This window comes from Abramis brama (genome assembly GCF_963993115.1).
Source record: "Abramis brama genome assembly, chromosome: 16".
Classification (NCBI taxonomy): domain Eukaryota; kingdom Metazoa; phylum Chordata; class Actinopteri; order Cypriniformes; family Leuciscidae; genus Abramis; species Abramis brama.
The window spans coordinates 1361413-1384488 of NC_139978.1; the positions used below are offsets into that span (position 1 = coordinate 1361413).

The 23076-nt window shown below is 39.7% G+C and overlaps 1 protein-coding gene across 1 annotated transcript; it reads left to right on the forward strand.

Annotated features, from left to right (window-relative positions):
* The first annotated feature begins 4235 nt into the window (after positions 1-4235).
* On the forward strand, positions 4236-9328 carry LOC311066072 (zinc-binding protein A33-like). The gene is made up of 6 exons (XM_084087047.1): positions 4236-4839; positions 6783-6878; positions 7092-7322; positions 7400-7422; positions 7504-7622; positions 8550-9328. The coding sequence occupies exons 1-6, from the start codon at positions 4444-4446 to the stop codon at positions 9053-9055; spliced, it is 1371 nt and encodes a 456-aa protein (XP_083943173.1). The 5' UTR covers positions 4236-4443; the 3' UTR covers positions 9056-9328.
* Positions 9329-23076: the final 13748 nt, after the last annotated feature.

Sequence of the window (23076 nt, forward strand, 5' to 3'; positions counted from 1 at the left end):
TGGACCTGCACCTAGACACGACCACAACGCATGATGTAGTCAGCCAGATCCGGGCCGTATCCAGACCAGATGGTGGACCTGCGCTTAGACATGACCACAACGCATGATGTAGTCAGCCAGATCCGGGCCGTATCCAGATCAGATGGTGGACCTGCACCTAGACATGACCACAACGCATGATGTAGTCAGCCAGATCCGGGCCGTATCCAGATCAGATGGTGGACCTGCACCTAGACATGACCACAACGCATGATGTAGTCAGCCAGATCCGGGCCGTATCCAGATCAGATGGTGGACCTGCACCTAGGCACGACCACAACGCATGATGTAGTCAGCCGGATCCAGGCCGTATCCAGATCAGATGGTGGACCTGCGCCTAGACATGACCACAACGCATGATGTAGTCAGCCAGATCCGGGCCGTATCCAGATCAGATGGTGGACCTGTGCCTAGACATGACCACAACGCATGATGTAGTCAGCCAGATCCGGGCCGTATCCAGATCAGATGGTGGACCTGCACCTAGACATGACCATAACGCATGATGTAGTCAGCCAGATCCGGGCCGTATCCAGATCAGATGGTGGACCTGCACCTAGACATGACCACAACGCATGATGTAGTCAGCCAGATCCGGGCCGTATCCAGATCAGATGGTGGACCTGCACCTAGGCACGACCACAACGCATGATGTAGTCAGCCGGATCCAGGCCGTATCCAGATCAGATGGTGGACCTGCACCTAGACACGACCACAACGCATGATGTAGTCAGCTAGATCCGGGCCGTATCCAGATCAGATGGTGGACCTGCACCTAGACATGACCACAACGCATGATGTAGTCAGCCAGATCCGGGCCGTATCCAGATCAGATGGTGGACCTGCACCTAGACATGACCACAACGCATGATGTAGTCAGCCAGATCCGGGCCGTATCCAGATCAGATGGTGGACCTGCACCTAGGCACGACCACAACGCATGATGTAGTCAGCCAGATCCGGGCCGTATCCAGATCAGATGGTGGACCTGCACCTAGACACGACCACAACACATGATGTAGTCAGCCGGATCCAGGCCGTATCCAGATCAGATGGAGGACCTGCACCTAGACACGACCACAACGCATGATGTAGTCAGCCGGATCCGGGCCGTATCTAGATCAGATGGTGGTCTTGTGCCTAGACACAACCACAACACATGATGTAGTCAGCCGGATCCGGGCTGTATACAGATCAGATGGAGGACCTGCACCTAGACACGACCACAACGCATGATGTAGTCAGCCCGATCCGGGTCGTATCTAGATCAGATCGTGGACCTGCGCCTAGACACGACCACAACGCATGATGTTGTCAGCCGGATCCAGGCCGTATCTAGATCAGATGGTGGACCTGCACCTAGATACGACCACAATGCATGATGTAGTCAGCCAGATCCGGGCCGTATCCAGATCAGATGGTGGACCTGCACCTAGGCACGACCACAACGCATGATGTAGTCAGCCAGATCCGGGCCGTATCCAGATCAGATGGTGGACCTGCACCTAGACACGACCACAACGCATGATGTAGTCAGCCAGATCCGGGTCGTATCCAGATCAGATGGTGGACCTGCACCTAGACACGACCACAACACATGATGTAGTCAGCCGGATCCAGGCCGTATCCAGATCAGATGGAGGACCTGCACCTAGACACGACCACAACGCATGATGTAGTCAGCCGGATCCGGGCCATATCTAGATCAGATGGTGGACTTGTGCCTAGACACAACCACAACACATGATGTAGTCAGCCGGATCCGGGCTGTATACAGATCAGATGGAGGACCTGCACCTAGACACGACCACAACGCATGATGTAGTCAGCCCGATCCGGGTCGTATCTAGATCAGATCGTGGACCTGCGCCTAGACACGACCACAACGCATGATGTTGTCAGCCGGATCCAGGCCGTATCTAGATCAGATGGTGGACCTGCACCTAGATACGACCACAATGCATGATGTAGTCAGCCGGATCCAGGCCGTATCTAGATCAGATGGTGGACTTGTGCCTAGACATGACCACAACGTATCCCTGAAGTGTCAGCACAGATTGTGTCAACTAGACTCTCCCCTGTGAAGGCCTTGTTGACACGACAGCCATCGGCATTGATCCTCAACAAACCGTCTCCATACTAGCGTGACTCCGATCTTCAACAAGATGGAACTGGATAAATAATCTGAATGTTCCGATCCAATCTGACTTCTGACATGTAATTCTGCCTGAATCATAACTGTTCGTTCATTGACCAGAGGAGAACTGATCGACTGAGCCTGGTTTCTGCCAATATTTTTTTTTTCTCAAGATTTTGTCACTGATGGAGTTTTGGTTCCTTGCCGCTGCTGCCTCTGACTTGTGAATTTGGGGACACTTAATGGTTTCAGGTCGGGTTTGAGTTCGGGTTTTGGTTAAAGTTTAATGAATATCTTCGGGTTCGGGTTGGGTTCAGGTTTGTAAGTAAAAAAATGACTATAAGTAAAAAAATGGAGGAGTTTTAAAAAAAAGATATAGGCTTTATATATGTAGAAATGTATGTATTGTTATTTATATGTATATCTACTGTTTTGCGCACATGTTCCCGGCTCCTGTGTGCATTCCCTTCACAACACAGCAGACGACGGCAAGCGAACATTAACGTAAAAAAATATGATCTTGTCGTTTCAACCAATAATGAGCCCACGGTTACGTACAGCGTAGAGCTTGCGAAGCTGTCTTGGCGTACGACAGCAAAAAGACAGGTACATCTTCTCTACAGCAACACACTGATCGTGGATGCACTCGTCCAACAGCAGGCCTAGCCGCTAGTAACAACACACACTCATCTCTTTCACACTATTTATCTCCAACAGCCAAGTCAGTACCAGTCAGCTGTCAGCTTCTGTACAATCCAATGGAACCGAAAAATGTGTGGAGTTTTGCCGTCGAGATATAAGGTCGTGTCATACTGTTGCTGGAAGAGTTTTTATGAACCTAGCGCAAGACCTAATAAATCTGGGGGCTACATATGGGTCTCAGAGGATAGTGTGTTACATGATCCCACAAACATCTCTCTGAGATCTAATGAAACCGCGGCCTCCAAAAGACAGGTGCTGGTCAACGAAATATCAGAAATTATGTCTGATATCAATGTTGGGATGACCACTGACATGTGGACTGATGATTATCGTAAGATCAGTTTCTTAACAATCACTTGCCACTACATCACTCCAGATTTTTCACTTGGAAGCAGAGTCCTTACAACAGCGATGTTCCCCCTGAAGAAAAAAGAGCAAAAGGACAGACTACAGACTCCACAAAGTCACAGCAAATTTGGTGGGCGGGCTTTTCAATAAGCCTGATCGCTTGACCGGAATATCTCCATGGCGTTGACGGGTGAGTCTTGCCGACCGATGGACGGGGAGCGGTGGGATTCGAAAAACGGCCGACCGGGAGGGCCCATGTAGCTTCTGACGTGAGTGACTCAACAGCGTCAGGATATTGGGCTCTACCGGCCACAGTATGCGTCTTGAAACGCCAGCCCGCCAAATTCGCTGTGACTTTGGGGGGTTTATAGTCTTTCCTTTTGCTATTTTTCTTTTTGGGGTGAGTACTCTGGGTTCGGGCAGAAATTCCGAGCTCGGAGCCCTCTACCCGGACAGCACGCCAAATACGCATAACCTTTACCGTAATAATTATATAAAGATGTGAACTCATGAAATCAGTGTTAATAAAGGTGCTGATGAGTGATCCATGAGAGACAAACTTTTGTCTCATTTCCGTTTCTCCTGTTTATTCAGGACTTTTAATTTGTTGATCTTTGTTTCTCCAAACACTGACAATCAGCATGATAAACAGAGGAGTGTTTATCATTGAAACTTCAGCATAAGAAGAAATCATTTTAAGAGAGAGGGAGCATGACAGACCCTGGAGAAGAGCAATAAATAAAACACGTATAAGGGTTTTGAGATCTTTTATTTTTTAATATTTGAGTATTTTTATGGTTCTTTTGTGTTCAATCCAAGGATTTAGCTTTATATCTTAACGTTTCAATGTAAGGTAATTTTGAATATTAGATATATATAGAATATTTGTTATTTTTGCCTAAAGAAATCCTGATGTTGTTCTTTGACTTGTTTCAACACACCAACTTGATCAGAAGCTCCACCCTCTTACAACACTAACCAGGAAGAGACTGAGCTGTTAATTCTCTTTTCTGCCATACTGACTTTGTCTCGACAAAAGCAATAAAGAATCAGCGATCAGTGGAGTACGAATGGGAAAACTTTACAGAACAATTTGAGAAGTTTGTTTCTGAACAAGTTTGTTTCTGATCTTTGTGATTCTCATGGTGATTAATTTTTGAAACTTTCGTTCAGAAAGTGAAAGTAAAGTTTAGATTGCTGGAGCTCAAACAGTGAAAATGGCTTCAGCAGCTGAAGATGATTATATTTGTCCTGTGTGTCATGAAATCTTCAAGGCTCCTGTTCTTTTATCCTGTAGTCACAGTTTCTGTAAAGAGTGTCTTCAACAGTTCTGGAGAACCAAGGGATCTCAGGAGTGTCCTGTCTGCAGGAGAAGATCCTCAAGATCTGATCCTCCATTTAATCTTGCGTTAAAAAACTTGTGTGAGTCGTTCCTGAAGGAGAGAAATGAGAGGCGTTCATCAGGGTCTGAGGAGATCTGCAGTTTACACAGTGAGAAACTCAAACTCTTCTGTCTGGAGGACAAACAGCCTGTGTGTTTAGTGTGCAGAGATTCAAAACAACATGACAATCATAAATTCAGACCCATCACTGAAGTGGTTTCATCATATAAGGTAAGACAAATGTTTCTTGATTCACATGTAAAGAATCATAACGAGTCACAAACACTGATCGTTCCAGTTACTAAACGATCTGGTTATTGCGCAGAGTTCCTCCTTCGATTGGGCTAAAAGCAGTCAATCATTGAGGTAATTCAGGAGGTGAACTCCCATCTGTCTCAGGGGGAGAGGGCCGCATCCACGAATATCATAAAAATGGTCAGAGCAAGAGACAGTCAGAATGGTAGGACTGTATTATTTTGTTAAGCCCCTTCGAACGTGAATCTCAAGAACTGTGATGAGAGGCTATCTGGATATTAAAGTATGTGTCCTTCAGATCCACTGATAAACCAATCAGATCTGTGAGAGGATTTTTTTCAAAGTTAGCATTAGCATTCTGAACGGCCGTCTTACCAGAGCGCGGTTCAGACATCTTAAATCGAGGATGAGCCTGAGGCCGCCATCCTTCTCTGGAACGAGGAAGAAGCGTCTGTAAAAGCCTGAGTCGCCCTTCGCTAGCAGAGCTTGTGCTTCAGCTCGGAGGACGTGAGCGTCGATGTCTGAGACTGAAGTGTTAGTCACACTCCTGAAGCAGGGGAGCCTGCGAGAGAACTGGAGCGAGTAACTCCGTTTGATTATTTCTAAAACCCAATCTGACATGCCGGTAAAAGCTTCCCAAGCCTGGGTGGCGAGGGGTTGAAGAGTCGCAGCTGTGGTGGGCGGGTGATGCTTGCAATAGGATAATGAAGAGGAGGCTCTTTGCAAAAGGTGTTTGTTTTCTATTTGAAATGGTGCATCATCTATGACGACTTCTGGGCCTGTAAAATGCTCAGCGAAGCCGTCCACTGCAGAACCGAACAGACCCGAGAGAGAGACGAGGAGTCAAGGAAGTCAAGCCCTGTCTTGTCTTGATCTCCGTCAGGTTCAGCCAAAGGTGGTCCTCCAAACTGGCCATGGCACAACCAATCGCTTGGGCCGTAGACTTAGTGGCATGCAGGGCGAGGTCGGTCACGCTGCACAGCTCTTTGAAGGCCGTCAGGTCAAGACCAGTTTATAGGTTTTACCAGTTTATATACCAGTTTTTAGGGAGCGCACCATGACTTATAACAGAGTTTGCTCAGTTTGCTTCAGAGACATAGTGTCATCAAAGTCCTCCTCGGAGCCGCCAAATGAAACCATGGCACTCTCTCCAGATGAGGGAAGCAGGGAGCCCTGCAGGAGCAACACTCGTGGCACAGCAACAAATGTCGCTCAAATTTGCTCTTTTCATAGTGACAGTGTCTCTTGTAGAGTTGCCGGATAGCCCAGAGGAGAAGCGGCGAGTCAGCTTTAGCTGTCGAAGAGCCGTTAAGCCGCTAGTTGAGGCTTGTTTCAATGATGAGCAGAAAGGCTCCTGTCTTCTCTTTGGAGACAGTGAGAAGATGATCTTCACGTTTGAAGGAGAACAATTCTGATGAAAACAGTTTTCAGCGCGACTTAAAAATGCAGTCGACCCCGTCCGTTTTAGCGGGCTGAAAAGCTGTTTGTCTGAAGGGTTAGGGTTAGGGTTAGCGCACAGACGTGAACCAATCAGGCTTCAGTATTCAGTGTTGATCTGATTGAACAGGGCTGCAGTGATCAGGACTGGTTGTGTTTGGTCCAGCTGAACTACATTATAAATGCAGTTTCATAGATTTGAGGAATTAGTAACTACGGGGGCAAATACATTTTCACGCCGGCCCAGTTGGTATTGGAGAACTTTTTTGTTTCAATAAATAACATTGTAATTTACAAACTGTACTTTGTGTTTACTCAGGTTGCCTTTGTTTTATGGTAGGTTTTAATTTCTGAATCAGTTTAGTGTGAGATGGGGGCAAATACTTTTTCACTGCATTATATGATCATATCACTGTATTGTCTTCTCTTCACTGTAATCTGGAGTTTTAATGTATTTTGCTTAATTTTGGTTGTAATTCTAGGAGGAGCTCAATACAGCACTGAAGTCCTCACAGAAGAAACTTAAACGCAATATAAAAATGAAAGGAGAATTTGAGAAAACAGTTCAACACATCAAGGTGAGGAAACAGAAACGAGAGTCATTTTCATTACAGCTGTTGGATCACTATATTCAGTTATGATTGATATAATGGATAACAGTTTATTATTTCTGTAAATGACTAGCAGCAATCTGCTTCTGGATCCGTTTTATGTTGGGTATTCGAGTTTATCTTGGATATTAATGATGTGTGTCGATTGAGATGGATGAAGTGAATGTGCTTTGATTTCAGTCTCAAGCTGAGCACACAGAGCGTCAGATTAAACAGCAGTTTGAGAAGCTTCATCAGTTTCTCAGAGATGAAGAAGAAGCTACAGTCACTGCACTGAGGGAGGAAGAGGAGCAGAAGAAGCAGAGGATGAAGGAGAAGCTGGAGGAGATGAACACACACATCTCAGCTCTTTCACACACAATCAAAGACATGGACGAGATGATGAATGCCAATGACGTCTGCTTTCTGAAGGTCTGATTTCAGATCATTGATTGATTGATTGATGATTGATTGAGTTCTTGATGATAAATGGTGTGTTTGTTCTGCAGGAGTTTCCAGTCTCAATGGAAAGGTGAGTGATCTGCTCCTGTCTCTGGTCTCTCTGGTTCTGATCCAAAGCCACTGCAGTTCTGACTCCTGAATGTTCTTCCAGAGTCCAGAGCTCACAGCCGGATCCACAGATGGCTTCTGGAGCTTTGATTCATGTGCCACGATACTTGGGCAACCTGCCGTTCAGAGTCTGGAAGAAGATGCAGGACATCGTCCAAAACAGTGAGTCTGACAGCAGGAGATCTGAGCTGGACATGATGGATGGGTGGAGAGTTAGAGGTTCTTCATGACAGAGATAGATAGATAGATAGATAGATAGATAGATAGATAGATAGATAGATAGTTAGATAGATAGATAGATAGATAGATAGATAGATAGATAGATAGATAGATAGATAGATAGATGGACATATAGATGGACAGATAGACAGATAGATAGATAGATACATGTGTAGCATGTTCTGTTTTCTAGCATTAGTCAAATGAGACAACCACCATGTCTCTACATGTTCTGGTGCAGAGTTATAGGTCTTGCTGAACAGTTGCTAGGGTACTCTGTTAGTTGCTAGGGAGTGGCTTAGCAGCTGCCAATGATGTTACTTCAAAGGCTGCTTGCCAGTATGAATGATATAAACCAACCGCAACTCCTCTATGACATTCAGATTAGAAGATATCCCTCTTTAGATTTGGGTTGCTAGGGTGCTTGACAATGGTTGCTAGGGTGTGGCTAGGAAGTGTTGAAGGCTATTCATGTTTGTAAGCAGAGATGCTGTGCCTTCACTAATACTAATAATAATTTATCAAGTTATAAGTCAAGTTATGAAGATCAGACACACACTTACAGTTTTTCATCTACAGCATAAATCTCAACAGATCTCATTGATTTATTGTTATTTAACTTTCCCAAAGTATCAGTTTCTCTTGATGGACACAAATGTCTGAATCTCATATTTAATGTTTGTCATTGATGCCGTTAAACGCTGATGATAAAAACGAGTGTGAAACTAATAACAGCACTGACAGTGATCAGAGGAAAATGTGTTTGATCAACAGGACGAGTGTCATAATTCATAATAATCTGTGTTGGGTTCACTCTTGATCATTATATGAAGATCAGAATAAAAGCATCTGTTGATTGTGTCTCATCAGCTCCTGTGATTCTGGATCCAAACACTGCAGATCCACTTCTCGTCCTGTCTGATGATCTGACCAGTGTGAGAGACAGCGAGAACAATCATCCTGTTCCTGATAATCCAGAGAGATTTGACTGTTATGACTGTGTTCTGGGTTCAGAGGGTTTAAACTCAGGAACACACTGCTGGGATGTGGTGGTTAAAGAGAGTTCAGACTGGAGTCTTGGAGTAACTACAGCATCAAACCGGAGGAAGGGAGATGATTTCTTCAACACTGATGTCTGGAGTGTGTGGTATTATCATGATCAGAACGTAGCGCTTGTAGATCCTGGTTTTCGTGTTAAACAGGATCTTGATCGCGTGAGAGTGAGTCTGGACTATGACGGAGGAACGGTGTCGTTCTCTGATCCTGTAACTAACACACATCTACACACATTCACAACCACCTTCACTCACACACTCTTTCCATTCTTCTGGTGTTATTCTGGCTCTCTGAGGATCTTACCGGTCAATAGTCAGTAAACGTCACTCCTGTAGATCTGGATCTTCCTGCTTTCATCATGTTTCCAATATTTAATCCGTATCACATGAGTAAGAGTGCTGTTGATCTAAATATCAGTACGGTGGCTGTGATTGGGCCGTGATGATCACATGACTGATATTCAGCACTACAGCAACACTCAGATCAATAAACAAGAAGTTTTCATTTATATTCCACTTCACACAATTAGACCGATTAGAGACCGTTTTAGCATTCATGTTTTCAGGATAATTGACATTTACCCGATTATTTCAGTCAATGTCACGTTCCTGCTCAGCTACTGTTCGGATGCTCTTGCTTACTGCTCCGAACTTTGCATTTTCATTTTACATTTTATCTCCTATTTGTTTGTATTTTATTTCCTTTATTTTATTTTATTTCCTTTTATCACCTAATTTTAACTTCAGCAAATCAGCACAGTGCTCATACGACAAAGTTTGGATTACTACAAAAACTGAGAATTCTTTTACCCGACCAGCTTACATTCCGGGAAAGGAAAACACAACTGCCTCAAGGATAAGAGAAAATGCCTCTTCTGGAATCTACTTGCTGCACCAACTGCCACAGACTTTTACAAAGGATTGCAGTTCTTGAAACAAAGTTACTTACGGGACCACCAGACCAGACGGAGCACACAACAGAGCTTCGTCATGGACACCCTCAGCATACCGGTGAGTCCCATGAAACTAGTGCTCCTCGACAGGTAGAGAAACAAGCCGATCGACTTACTAATCGATGGCACAAACAGGGAGCGAGACCCAAAGGCACTCGAGACATCAGATTATCACGAGCATCACATATTGAACAATATGGCAAAATAAATCAAAAGTGTTTTAAAAACTTTTGATCTGACTCAGCATATACATGGACCCACACACAATCGTGGACACACTCTAGATTTACTTATCAGTAAAGGTCTAAACATTTCATTGATTGTTATTAAGGATGTAGCACTGTCTGATCATTTCTGTATTTTCTTTGATATATTGATCTCTCCTGCCATTGAAGCTAGATCTGTGTCTGTCAAGAAGAGATGCTTAAACGAGAACACTAGTGTACTATTTATGACTATATCCTTAACACCAAGCATATCTGCAGACTCTGTTGATTTTCTCCTTGATTCTTTTAACTCAAAAGTTAAAACTGTAATTGATGATATTGCTCCTGTTAAAGTCAGGAAGAAGAGTGGCAGACAAAAAGTGCCTTGGAGAAACTCAACAGCAGTGCAAAATATGAGAAAACAATGCAGAAAAGCAGAGCGCATGTGGCGGAAGACAAAACTTGTAGTCCATTATAACATCTACAAAGATAGCATCCATGCTTTTAATATGGAACTGGGCAAAGCTAGACAGACTTTCTTCTCAAATATTATAAACAGTAATTTAAACAACACACGCACTCTTTTTGTTACTGTAGAGAGACTGACAAACCCCCCAAGCCAGATTCCCAGTGAAATGCTCTCAGACAACAAGTGCAGTGAGTTTGCTTCTTTCTTCTCTGAGAAAATCAATAATATCTGAAAGGTGATCAGCACATCCTTGAGTTGCGCTGGGGTCAGTCAGATCAGACCACCTGAGAAAGTAGTTACTATGTCTGACTTCAAAGAAATTGATGGCAAAATTTTGGAAGAAACCGTACAGCACCTTAAAACATCAACCCGCGCTCTTGACACACTTCCCAAATCATTTTTCAAAAGTGTTTTAAACAGTTTAGAAGCAGATCTTCTAGAAGTGGTAAATGCCTCGCTTCTCTCTGGGAGTTTTCCAAACTCCCTGAAAACTGCAGTTGTCAAGCCCCTCCTGAAAAAGAGCAATCTGGATAAGACCATATTAAGCAACTATAGGCCGATCTCAAATCTTCCTTTCATAGGCAAGATCATTGAAAAACTTGTCTTCAATCAGCTGAACAAATTCTTAAGCTCGAATGGATACTTTGACAATTTTCAATCTGGTTTCCGACCGCACCACAGCACAGAGACAGCACTCATAAAGATAATAAATGATATTCGCTTAAATACTGATTCAGGCAAATTATCAGTGCTGGTACTACTCGACCTCAGTGCTGCATTTGACACTGTCGATCATAACATACTTCTTGACAGGCTGGAAAACTGGGTGGGGCTTTCTGGGATAGTCCTAAAATGGTTCAGGTCATACTTAGATGGGAGAGGTTATTATGTGAGTATAGGAGACCATAAGTCTGAGTGGACATCCATGACATGCGGAGTCCCTCAAGGCTCAATTCTTGCGCCACTCCTGTTCAACCTTTATGCTCCCAATGAGCCAAATAATGAGAAAGAACCAAATTGCTTACCACAGCTCTGCAGACGACACACAGCTCTACTTAGCCCTATCGCCTAACGATTATAGCCCCATTGACTCCCTGTGCCAATGCATTGATGAGGTCAACAGTTGGATGTGTCAAAACTTTCTTCAGTTAAACAAAGACAAAACTGAAGTCATTGCATTTGGAAACAAAGATGAAGTTCTCAAGGTGAACGCATACCTTCACTCTAGGGGTCAAACAACTAAAAATAAAGTCAGGAATCTTGGTGTGACACTAGAGTCAGCCCTTAGTTTCAGTAGTCATGTCAAAGCAATAACTAAATCAGCATACTATCATCTGAAAAATATTGCAAAAATTAGATGCTTTGTTTCCAGACAAGACTTAGAGAAACTTGTGGTAACACTTTACTTGAAGGGGTGTGCATAAGACTGACATGACACCGTCATAATCATGACATAGAGGTTTTATGCATGTTTATGACAAATGTCATTAAGTGTCATTCGCTCAATTATGTCATTTTTAATGCAAATATGACATTGTGTGAGATGTCTTTGTTATGACAACTTGACATTACTAAGACACCACAATCTGTCATAAATATGTCATAAACATGACATAGCAGATTAATTATCAAACTTAAGAAACCACTTAGCTTTATGGGTTAACATTTCATTAAACTGTCATGTGGTTGGTTTTAACATTGGCTGTCATGAAGCCATTATAACATTTTAATGACAAATTAAATTTGTACCACTGTAGTTGAGGTCAAGAAAAACATTCATGAGTTATAATGGCCTCATGACAGCCAATGTCAAAACCAATCACCTGACAGTTTAATGAAATGTTAACCCATAAAGCTAAGTGGTTTCTTAAGTTTGATAGTTAATCTGCTATGTCATGTTTATATCAAGTTTTCATAACAAAGACATCTCAAACAATGTCATATTTGCATTAAAAATGTCATACTTGACCGAATGACACTTAATGACAGTTGTCATAAACATGCATAAGACCTCCTTCATATTTATGACTTCTGCCATGTCATGATTATGAAGGTGTCATGTCAGTCTTATGCACACCCCTTCAAGTAAAGTGTCACCTCACTTGTGCATGCTTTCATCACCAGCAGGGTGGATTATTGTAACGGACTCCTCACTGGCCTTCCCAAAAAGACCATAAGACAGTTGCAGCTCATACAGAACGCTGCCGCCAGGATTCTGAGCAGAACCAGAAAATAAAAGCTCCCAGTTAAATTTAGGATTGATTTTAAAGTATTATTACTGGTATATAAATCATTCAATGGCCTTGGACCTCAATATATAGCAGATATGCTCACTGAATATAAACCCAGCAGATCACTCAGATCACTAGGATCATATCAGCTAGAAATACCAAGGGTTCACTCAAAGCATGGCGAGTCCGCTTTTAGCTATTATGCTGGAACCAGCTTCCAGAGGAGATCAGACGTGCTCCTACTGTAGTCACATTCAAATCCAGACTCAAAACACTTCTGTTTAGCTATGCATTTACTGAATGAGCACTGTGCCAATGTTCGTCCGACTGTTTGTACTGTATTTTATTTTTTATTTTTCTAAACTGTTTTAATTATTCTTATTTCTTTTTATTATTTTAATTTCGTCTTGTAAAGCACTTTGAATTGCCATTGTGTATGAAATGTGCTATATAAATAAACTTGCCTTGCCTTACCAATGTGTGTTTATTAATTTCTTTTTTTTCTGCATCATAATTATATATGATTATATATCATATTTTCTTCTTGCATTACATCAAATCACTGAAGCAGTAAATTCTGCACATTCTCAGTGTTTGTTCAACATGAGACTAAATTAATAATTATTTCAGTTATAGAGGTGAAATGATCATTTGTTCATTGGAATAAATGGATGTAAAAGGTTCTTGTTAATAATCTTGTGTTTTAAATAAATAAATAATATGTGATTATGTGATTTAATGCTCAGAGTGAAAGATTAAATGTTTGGGATGATAATTAGGGTTTAAGTCGTGGAAACAATACTTTACAGACGTAACATGTTTATTTTACCTTTCTTTCTGCCTTTATTGGAAACTCCTTCAGTCTTCCTTCGTTTGACAGACGCACATTTGTAGTTTTGACGAGCGGCAGAGATTTTCAAGGCGCTGTTTTCCTCATCCATTTCAAACAACATGTTATTATATATTATTCAATTGTATACAGTGGCGGTTCTACACTGAATTACACCCTGGGCGAGACCCCTTTCGAGCGCCCCCCCCCCCCCCCCCCCCCCCCCCTCCTCTAAATAATATTTCTTACCCCATTGGCAGATAATGTTTTAAAAAGCAAAAGCAAAAACTCAATTTTTATTTATTTCTCCAGAAAACAAGATTTAATATCTTATGTCATTTTACTATTTTAGTAAAATAACGTTATGCATCTTTATTTAAGAAATTTTTGACATTTGGACTGGAAACAAGACAAAAATACTAAGTAAGAAAAGCATTTTTGCAGTGTAATAACTGAACTTGCAACAGTTTTGTTGCAAAGAACAATATTATGGTGAAATTAGATCTCGTGTTTGAGTTAAAACCGAATTATTGTTAAGCATAGCAAGAATCATAGCAAAAAGGCTAACAAATAAGAGTTATACCCACCAATTAATATTGCCCCTTCATTCATGACATGGATACCGTAATCATACAGAGAAAACATAGTTGCATACCTTTATCTTTCGCTCGTTTCTAAATTGGGCACCTGATGGCTTTGACCTTTCTTGTCAATCTCTTATTTGGCACTCGACATCGACAATCAACAGATCCCCTGATCCCCCCATAACTGTCACTCACGAGTCACGACCAGAAGTGAAGACTAAACCAATTCACCTTGGTGGTGGTGACCAAGTAATCGTTTTGTATTACCTATTTTTATTAGCCATTCAGACCATTCAGAAAAACAAAACTGTGCAGGAAATATAGAGGCCTGTATTTATAGAATGAAATGTGCGTTATTTGGAAGAAAGTCGAGGTGTGATTGACTTCGATAACTATATGGATCCCCCCCCTTGTCCGTTCCATTTGGGAGAGACCCAGAGGTGAACTGTCATCCGCGCCCGCGCCTCCGCGCCTCCGCGCCCCCACTCCTTTCCCCTTCTCAAACAAACAGCTTCTGTGCACGGTATCTTCTCAGCAAGCAGGGGCGCCTGCAGCTGAGAGGGGGCGCAAATTTGCCAATTCCCCACACAGTGAAATGAATAGAAAACCGCTTCGCGGCGCAGATTTTTTTTTTCTGCTCGTGCCGGCGGTGCCGCCCCCCCAAAAATGCCGCCCCGGGCGATTGCCCGGTTCGCCCGTGCCTAAAACCGCTACTGATTGTATACAAAAAAATATTTTTATTAACAAGTGTCATGGTTTTTTGTACTTCATTATAAAGGCTATTTAGATCAATACTTGATCCAGCAATATTCAGAAACGGGTGCAGCTATTAGGATATTTTTCTGTTTAACATTTTTTAGATTATAAAAAACAGACAAAATTACAAAAATAAGGAAGAATGATGGGTAACACTTTAGAATACTGTATCTTACTTACAGCATAACTAATAAGGAATTATTAAAGAACTAATAGGTAATTCTTCATTAACTACTTCTTCACTACTGTTAACTACTAAGGACGATGTGTTAACTAATCCGTATGTAATAGAATTTTATGATTGTGTTAAGTATCAGTTAGTTAATCAATAACTAATGAATTATGTCATATATCCTGAAGAACTACTATTAATTATCTACTAATTAAGATTCAAGAAAAATAACTTTGAACTAATGAACAGTCATATACAGTAGTTAGGGGAGCGCGGGGCACAAAGTAACGCTTTTTGACTTTCTCAGTTTGTGTAAATCTACTTATGGTTCAGAGTATTTTTTTTTCCCCACATTAATTTCCCACATGTCTACTACAATTATGTGTTTTTGTTTTATTAATACAGTATATACTTTTTTCTTGATATAACCCGAAAGAATGGAAGTGAAATGTGACAACATGCCCCATAGGTGGGGTACATTGTAACATGTGAGGGGCACATTGTAACATAACATATGACAGCTTAAAATGTTATCTGATCTAATAAAAAAAAATATACAAAACAAACTAAAATATTTTCTAAATAAAATACAATTAAAAAACTTTTTCATATAAAATAATGGCAATTTTTAATAATTAAATATAAACAAATTTTTGAGTTTTGACTATGAACGCATGAAAACACAGCTATACAACATAGTTCAAAACAAATAAATAATTAGTAATTTCTGAACATTGACTCTCAGTCTTTATTCACCTTTTTCTCACGTTTTCTCAATAAAATTAATAAAAGTATAGAATATAATAGCATATTCCTAATAGGGGCACATTGTAACACAGTGTTACAACATGCCCCGCCTGCACAACTGGGATTTAAACCCTGCTAGTGTCTTCTGCTAGTTAGCGAAGCATTAAAGAACTATCTCAACTGTTAAATAACATCTTGGAGATTAAAATAATATCATTTTTGTCTTATTTTAAATAAACACAAAAAATAGAGATGAAAAATTAACTTAAGTAAGAAATTTACTTTTGCTATGGTTTAATAAATGTCTATGGATATCTTCAAAAAAACCAAACAATTTTGGCGGAATTTTTTTTTCTATATAGTGTTGATATGGCAACTAGTAAATACACAAAGTTTCGTCATCCAAGCTTGTGCGGAAGTATTTAAAACAAGCGTGTTACAACTAGCCCCGTGTTACGTTGTGCCCCGCGCTCCCCTACTGGTATTACAATAATCCAGGTTTTTTTCAGTGGAGTGGTGGATGAAGTACACAAATCAGGAACTTGAGTAAAAGTACGGATACCCCAATAAAATATGACTTCAGTAAAATTATAATTATGCCTATTCATTTTCAAATTAACCTTAAAAGTACAAATCAAATCAAATCAAGTATATTTGTATAGCGCTTTTCACAATACAGATTGTATCAAAGCAGCTTCACAGTATTAAATTAAAATAATACAACAAGGTTTGTTTCTAGTGGAATTTATTGATTGATAGAATAAAAATTAAATATCCCCAAAATATCCCCAACTGAGCAAGCCAAAGGCAACAAATGTAATTACAAATGTAATTAATTTTTAGGCTACTTAAAAAGTAAAAAGCACTGATCAATGTTTTTTTGTTTTTTAGACAGTTTTAGTCATTCAGCACTAATAAGAAAGATAAATGCAGACATTTACCTATAGGCTATATATTGATCAGCAAATAAGCAAACTTTTTATTTCATTAGCAAGACTACATTTTACAGTGATTTGGTGATCAAGACTAGAGAAGGGCATAGATTTGGTTTGAACATTGGGGGGTTGAGGTTTGGGTATGCCTCCTGATGCCTCCTTTTCATGTGATCATGGTATAAATATTGGGGGGTTGTAATGCATAGATTTAAATATTAGGGGGGTTGATTTTACTCCCTTATTGCAATGATATTCATACAATTAAGGACACACAGATACACGTACAATACAGCCAAAGACGACGTTCAATTTTGAAGAAACACTTTATTTCAATAATTTAACAGTCATCTCTTGGGGAAGAGAAAAAAAGAAAGAGAAAAACACCCAAAAGAATTAACTTGTAACTGCTGAGGCTTACCGATGGAGGAGAGAGGAGTCAAAGGCAGTTAGAAATCCCAGGGGAAGTCTCACAGTAAACACAACCACACCACAGTGAACACAAGGAAAAACAAGAAAATCAACAGCACACCGGAAGCGGACACCACCACCACCATCGGCTCTCAGTCACTGTAATGAAAAGAAAATGAAACACGCAACCTCCAACCGGAGATCTGAGCGTCCAACACACAGTAACCATCACTGCAGATAATGACAATAATATTCGCATAAAGACAACAAAGCCGCTACCCTACCTGTTAACACAGCAGAGCACACGGAGAGAGCGACCCGGAAGCACAACACAACTTCCGTCACTGACGAGCAAGAGAGCGCGTTAGACGGACTTCGCTATATTTATAGGACGGAGCCTCACACGGGGATTGGCCAACAGTACGCTAGCTCATTACACATTAACTCATACTGCTACACAAGCAACATACAAGGATGCGATGTCAGTTAGCCTACCTACCTAGCTAACGCGTTGGTCTTTTTTGCGTGCAGGAAACGCCTGATCCCTTGCATAAAACAAATAATTTCATTTCTAAAGATACCAAATTTACATCAGATGTTAAAATATGTTCACAGAGCTGTGCACTGTTTGTTTATGGGCAGGTTATGGAGTCACAGCATCTTTCGGCGGCGGTCTGAAGTTAGCAGTTTCCCCGCCAAACACGAGCCCAGCTCCCGCAAGAGATCCAGCACCACTACCGTGGAAACGGGAGAACAGAGACCGGGTGATTACACTTGGAATAGTTTTTATCTGAGTTCCAAGAGTTTTCAGATATGCAAAATTAACTGAGTTTTCAGATACGCAAAATGAACACACGGATCGATTAACCGTGACAAAAAACAAAATAAAATAAGCTGTATTAAGAAATGTCCTTATCTGAAATAAAGGAAGATATCATGTAGCCTAAACGAGTCATTGTCATGTATTTTACAAAGGTTTACGTTAATAGTGTTTTTTTTTTTTTTAAACAGTAAGTTTGATTTGAGTGGGAAGTATGTTGTAATTCTTTATTAATTACTAATGGGTTCCCTATATTTTCACTTTAGAATACTGTTTCAGGTTCTAAGTAATTCCTGAAGAATTATCTAATAATTATTTATTAATTACTAATAAGTTCCCTATATTTTCACATTTAGAATCCTGTTTCCGGTTATAAGTAATTCCTGAAGAATTATCTAATAATTATTTATTAATTACTAATAAGTTCCCTATATGTTCAGTTTCCCTCAGTCGTTGCCTCAAATACATGAATTTACTCAATGGCATTCTATGCTGAGCAATACAGACACACACAGTACTGTATATACAATATAAAAACTAATCTGAGGTTAGTTAAGGCAAGGCACTTGAGTGGGGTTCCTTTCTGAAGTTTATTTCTTACAGAACACACTCACAAAACCACATAGGCCAAAACCTCTTTAACATTTATATGCATTTGTTAAAATTGTATTTTCTTCTATTTTTAACATTAGTTAATAAGGAAGGTCACAACTCAGTGTAGTTTTGTATGACTGTACATTAGTTACTTCTAAGTTATTTTTCTTGAATCTTAATTAGTAGATAATTAATAGTAGTTCTTCAGGAGATATGACATAATTCATTAGTTATTGATTAACTAACTGTTACTTAACACAATCATAAAATTCTATTACATACTGATTAGTTAACACATCTTCCTTAGTAGTTAACAGTAGTGAAGAAGTAGTTAATGAAGAATTACCTATTAGTTCTTCAATAATTCCTTATTAGTTATGCTGTAAGTAAGATACAGTATTCTAAAGTGTTACCGAATGATGTTTGTGAGGTAACATGTATTATTCTTACCAACAGTGATACAATAATTTAATATACAATTTAATTATATGAATATTATGAACCTTTTTTACGGTGCTTTATAACGGGATCAACAAATACAGTTTCTGTCATGTGACACCATATTTATTTGCTTTAATAAAATGTGTTTCCAAACTAGTTTTTCGCAACATCTGAAATTAAATGGAAAAAGATTTGATGATCGATAATCAATAAATGATCGATAATTGTCATTTCCATGTCGGTAAACATTTTGATGCACTAAACCTTTTTTCACAAACAATCTTTACTGGAAACCTAAATCTAATATTCGGTGTAAATCCACTTTGACACTTTAGTTGACTCACCAGATAATAAGCACAAGAATTATTCCATCTATGTATTTTTTCTAACATATTGTCTTAAATTAGCAACTCCAGTCCTCGGGACCCGTTGCTCTGCACATTTTGGATGTCTCTCTTATCTGACACACTCAGTTCAGTCCATGGAGTCTCTCCTAACGAGCTGATGATCTGATTCAGGTGTGTTAAATAAGGGAGACATACACAATATGCAGAGCAGTGGGTCCCGAGGACTGGAGTTGAGAACCACTGAGCTATATGGCAGTTTGTTCTGTGAAGTATTTCTGCATTCCAGTATTACAGATATTAGTGCCTAAAACGATTGTACATTTTAAGGTATTTTCGTTCTTAAAACGGCTTTCCACAGAATGGACTAAAGAGTTCCTGACCAACGGACAACTTCCGGGCTGCAGATTTACCCTTCTTTATATATATATATATATATATATATATATATATATATATATATCTCAACTTCCTCTCGTTTCTCTTTGAATGTTCTCTTTAACAAGCGGAAAGTTTAGTAAATTTGTAAAAAAAGGTTTTGTTTTGTAAATTTCATTTTTAAGGGAATGGGTGGATCAAAATATTATTTTTGAGTATTATCAGAGCCAGTCTTCGAGGAGCCAGAGCCAGATGATTTCTTCAACACTGATGTCTGGAGTGTTCAGTATTATCAGTACGGATGGTGTTTAGGTTCTGGTTTTCGTATTAATCAGAAGCTTGATCGTGTGAGAGTGAATCTGGACTATGACGGAGGAACGGTGTCGTTCTCTGATCCTGTAACCAACACACATCTACACACATTCACAACCACCTTCACTCACACACTCTTTCCATTCTTCTGTTGTAATTTTGACTCTCTGAGGATCTTACCGGTCAATAGTCAGTAAACGTCACTCCTGTAGATCTGGATCTTCCTGCTTTCATCATGTTTCCAATATTTAATCCATATCACATGAGTAAGAGTGCTGTTGATCTGAATATCAGTACGGTGGCTGTGATTGGGCCGTGATGATCACATGACTGATATCCAGCACTACAGCAACACTCAGATCAATAAACAAGAAGTTTTCATTTATATTCCACTTTACACAATTAGACCGATTAGAGACCGTTTTAGCATTCATGTTTTCAGGATAATTGACATTTACCAGATTATTTCAGTCAATGTGTGTTTATTAATTTCTAACTTTTTGCATCATAATTATATATGATTATATATCATATTTTCTTCTTGCATTACATCAAATCACTGAAGCAGTAAATTCTGCACATTCTCAGTGTTTGTTCAACATGAGACTAAATTAATAATTATTTCAGTTATAGAGGAGAAATGATCATTTGTTCATTGGAATAAATGGATTTAAAAGGTTCTTGCTGATAATCTTGTGTTTTAAATAAATAAATAATATGTGATTATGTGATTTAATGCTCAGAGTGAAAGATTAAATGTTTGGGATGATAATTAGGGTTTAAGTCGTGGAAACAATACTTTACAGACGTAACGTTTATTTTACCTTTCTTTCTGCCTTTATTGGAAACTCCTTCAGTCTTCCTTCGTTTGACAGACGCACATCTGTAGTTTTGACGAGCGGTTCAAGGCGCTGTTTTCCTCGTCCATTTTGAAACAATATTTGGAAACAATTATTTTTATTAACAAGTGTCATGATTTTTTGTACTTCATTATAAAGGCTATTTAGATCAATACTTGATCCAGCAATATTCAGAAACGGGTGCAGCTATTTGGCTATTTTTCTGTTTAACATTTTTTAGATTATAAAAATCAGACAAAATTACAAAAATAATGAAGAATGATGTTTGAGTGGTAACATGTATTATTCTTACCAATAGTGATAAAATAATTTAATATACAATTTAATTAAATGAATATTATGAACCTTTTTAACAGGATCAACAAATAGAGCTTCTGTCATGTGACACCATATTTATTTGCTTTAAAACCCTTTTTCTCAACAAAAAGTGTTTCCAAACTAGTTTTTCGCAACATCTGAAATTAAATGGAAAAAGATTTGATGATCGATAATCAATAAATGATCGATAATCGTCATTTCCATGTCGGTAAACATTTTAATGCACTAAACCTGTTTTTTTTGCAAACAATCTTTTTCTTTTTTTATATAATTCTCTTTATTGAGGTTTTTTACATATTAAATACAGAAAGACAAAAACACAATAACAAACAACATACATCAGAGGGCATCATTTCTATTTCCATGCTAAGCCAATCAATTAAACATTCTCACCAAAGTAATCTATGAAAGTTTGCCACATTGAATAAAATATTTCAGACTTCCCCCTTAACAAGTATTTAATTTTCTCCAATTTCAAATGTTCCATTATGTCTTTCATTAAGGCTGAGTGAGCAGGGGGCATTTTTTGTTTCCAACACAAGAGAATCAATCTCCGTGCTAACAAGGTCACAAAACAAACCATGCTGTTTTGGGTGTCCGACAGTTGTACATTGACTGGTTTCACACCAAAAAGAGCCCAAATTGGTTCTGGCTTAAATTAGCTATATGGCAGTTTGTTTTGTGAAGTATTTCTGCATTCCAGTATTATAATTTATAAAAAATATTACATGATTTATTAATTACAGTGTTTACTTGGTCATGGTCATTTACCCCCCCCCCCACACACACACATAACAAACCCCAATTTAACCACTAATGTAACTATATCTAATGGAGTACCAGTGTCTAATAATGAACTAGTATTGAATGAATAAGAATAACTTTAAAAAAGCCGGTAATAGTAAAGAACAAGAAAGGCCTAATGGAATAGATATTAGTGCCTAAAACGATTGTACATTTTAAGGATTACATGTTAAAACGGCTTTCCACAGAATGGACTGAAGAGTTCCTGACCAACAGACAACTTCCAGGCTGCAGATTTCACCCTTCTTTAACAGTATATATATATAAACAATACAAAAAATGGCCGCGGGTGTGGTCGTGTAGTTGTAGCTCTCTGAATCTCACTCCTACGACTTTTGTGTTTTGGTGTTTGATTCGATCGGCTGATTTCATTATGGCTGCCAAAGGTACTAGACTAAATCTGAAGAATCAAAATGCAGGTTTGGCTGTTGCTGAAGAAGTTACCGGTGAGCTAAATGTGGCGACTCTTTCTAGCCTCCTGGACGATCTCAGGAAATCGATCGCTGTGGATTTTAAAACATCTTTTTCTTCGCTTGAAACGAAGCTTGATTGTATGCAAGAGACTTTGTCTGATCATGCTTTGAAAATCTCAGCACTTGAGACCAACGCCAATCTTCAAGATGAGCGTATTTCTATTTTGGAAAAGTCCAGTGCTTCATTGTCAGCAAATAACGCTAAACTGCTGGCCAAAGTGGCTGATCTGGAATCACGCAGCCGGCGCAATAATATTAGGCTACTCGGCTTACCTGAGTCTATTGAGGGCGGCCAGCCCTCTTCCTTCTTCTCGGTGCTTTTGATGGAGGTATTCGGTGAAGGTGTTCTTGGCTTGTGACGTGGCTCATCGTGCTTTCTCTGCTAAACCAAGCCCAGGTCAACGACCTAGGCCAGTTATTATACGTCTTTTAAGACACCAGCAGAAAGTGACTATCATACGCGAAGCCAGAGCTAGAAGAGGAAAGCTTCAGTACCGTGGGTCACCTATCGCGATCTATGATGACTTTACTCCTGAAGTAATGGAACAGCGATCAAAGTATCGTGAAGTTATGTCGGACTTCTATAAACTTGGACTCAAGCCCGCGCTACTGTTTCCTGCAAGACTTTCCATCAATGCGAAGGAGGGAGGTAGGAAAATGTTCTCCTCAGCTGATGAAGCCAGAGATTATGCAGCACTCCTTTCTGCT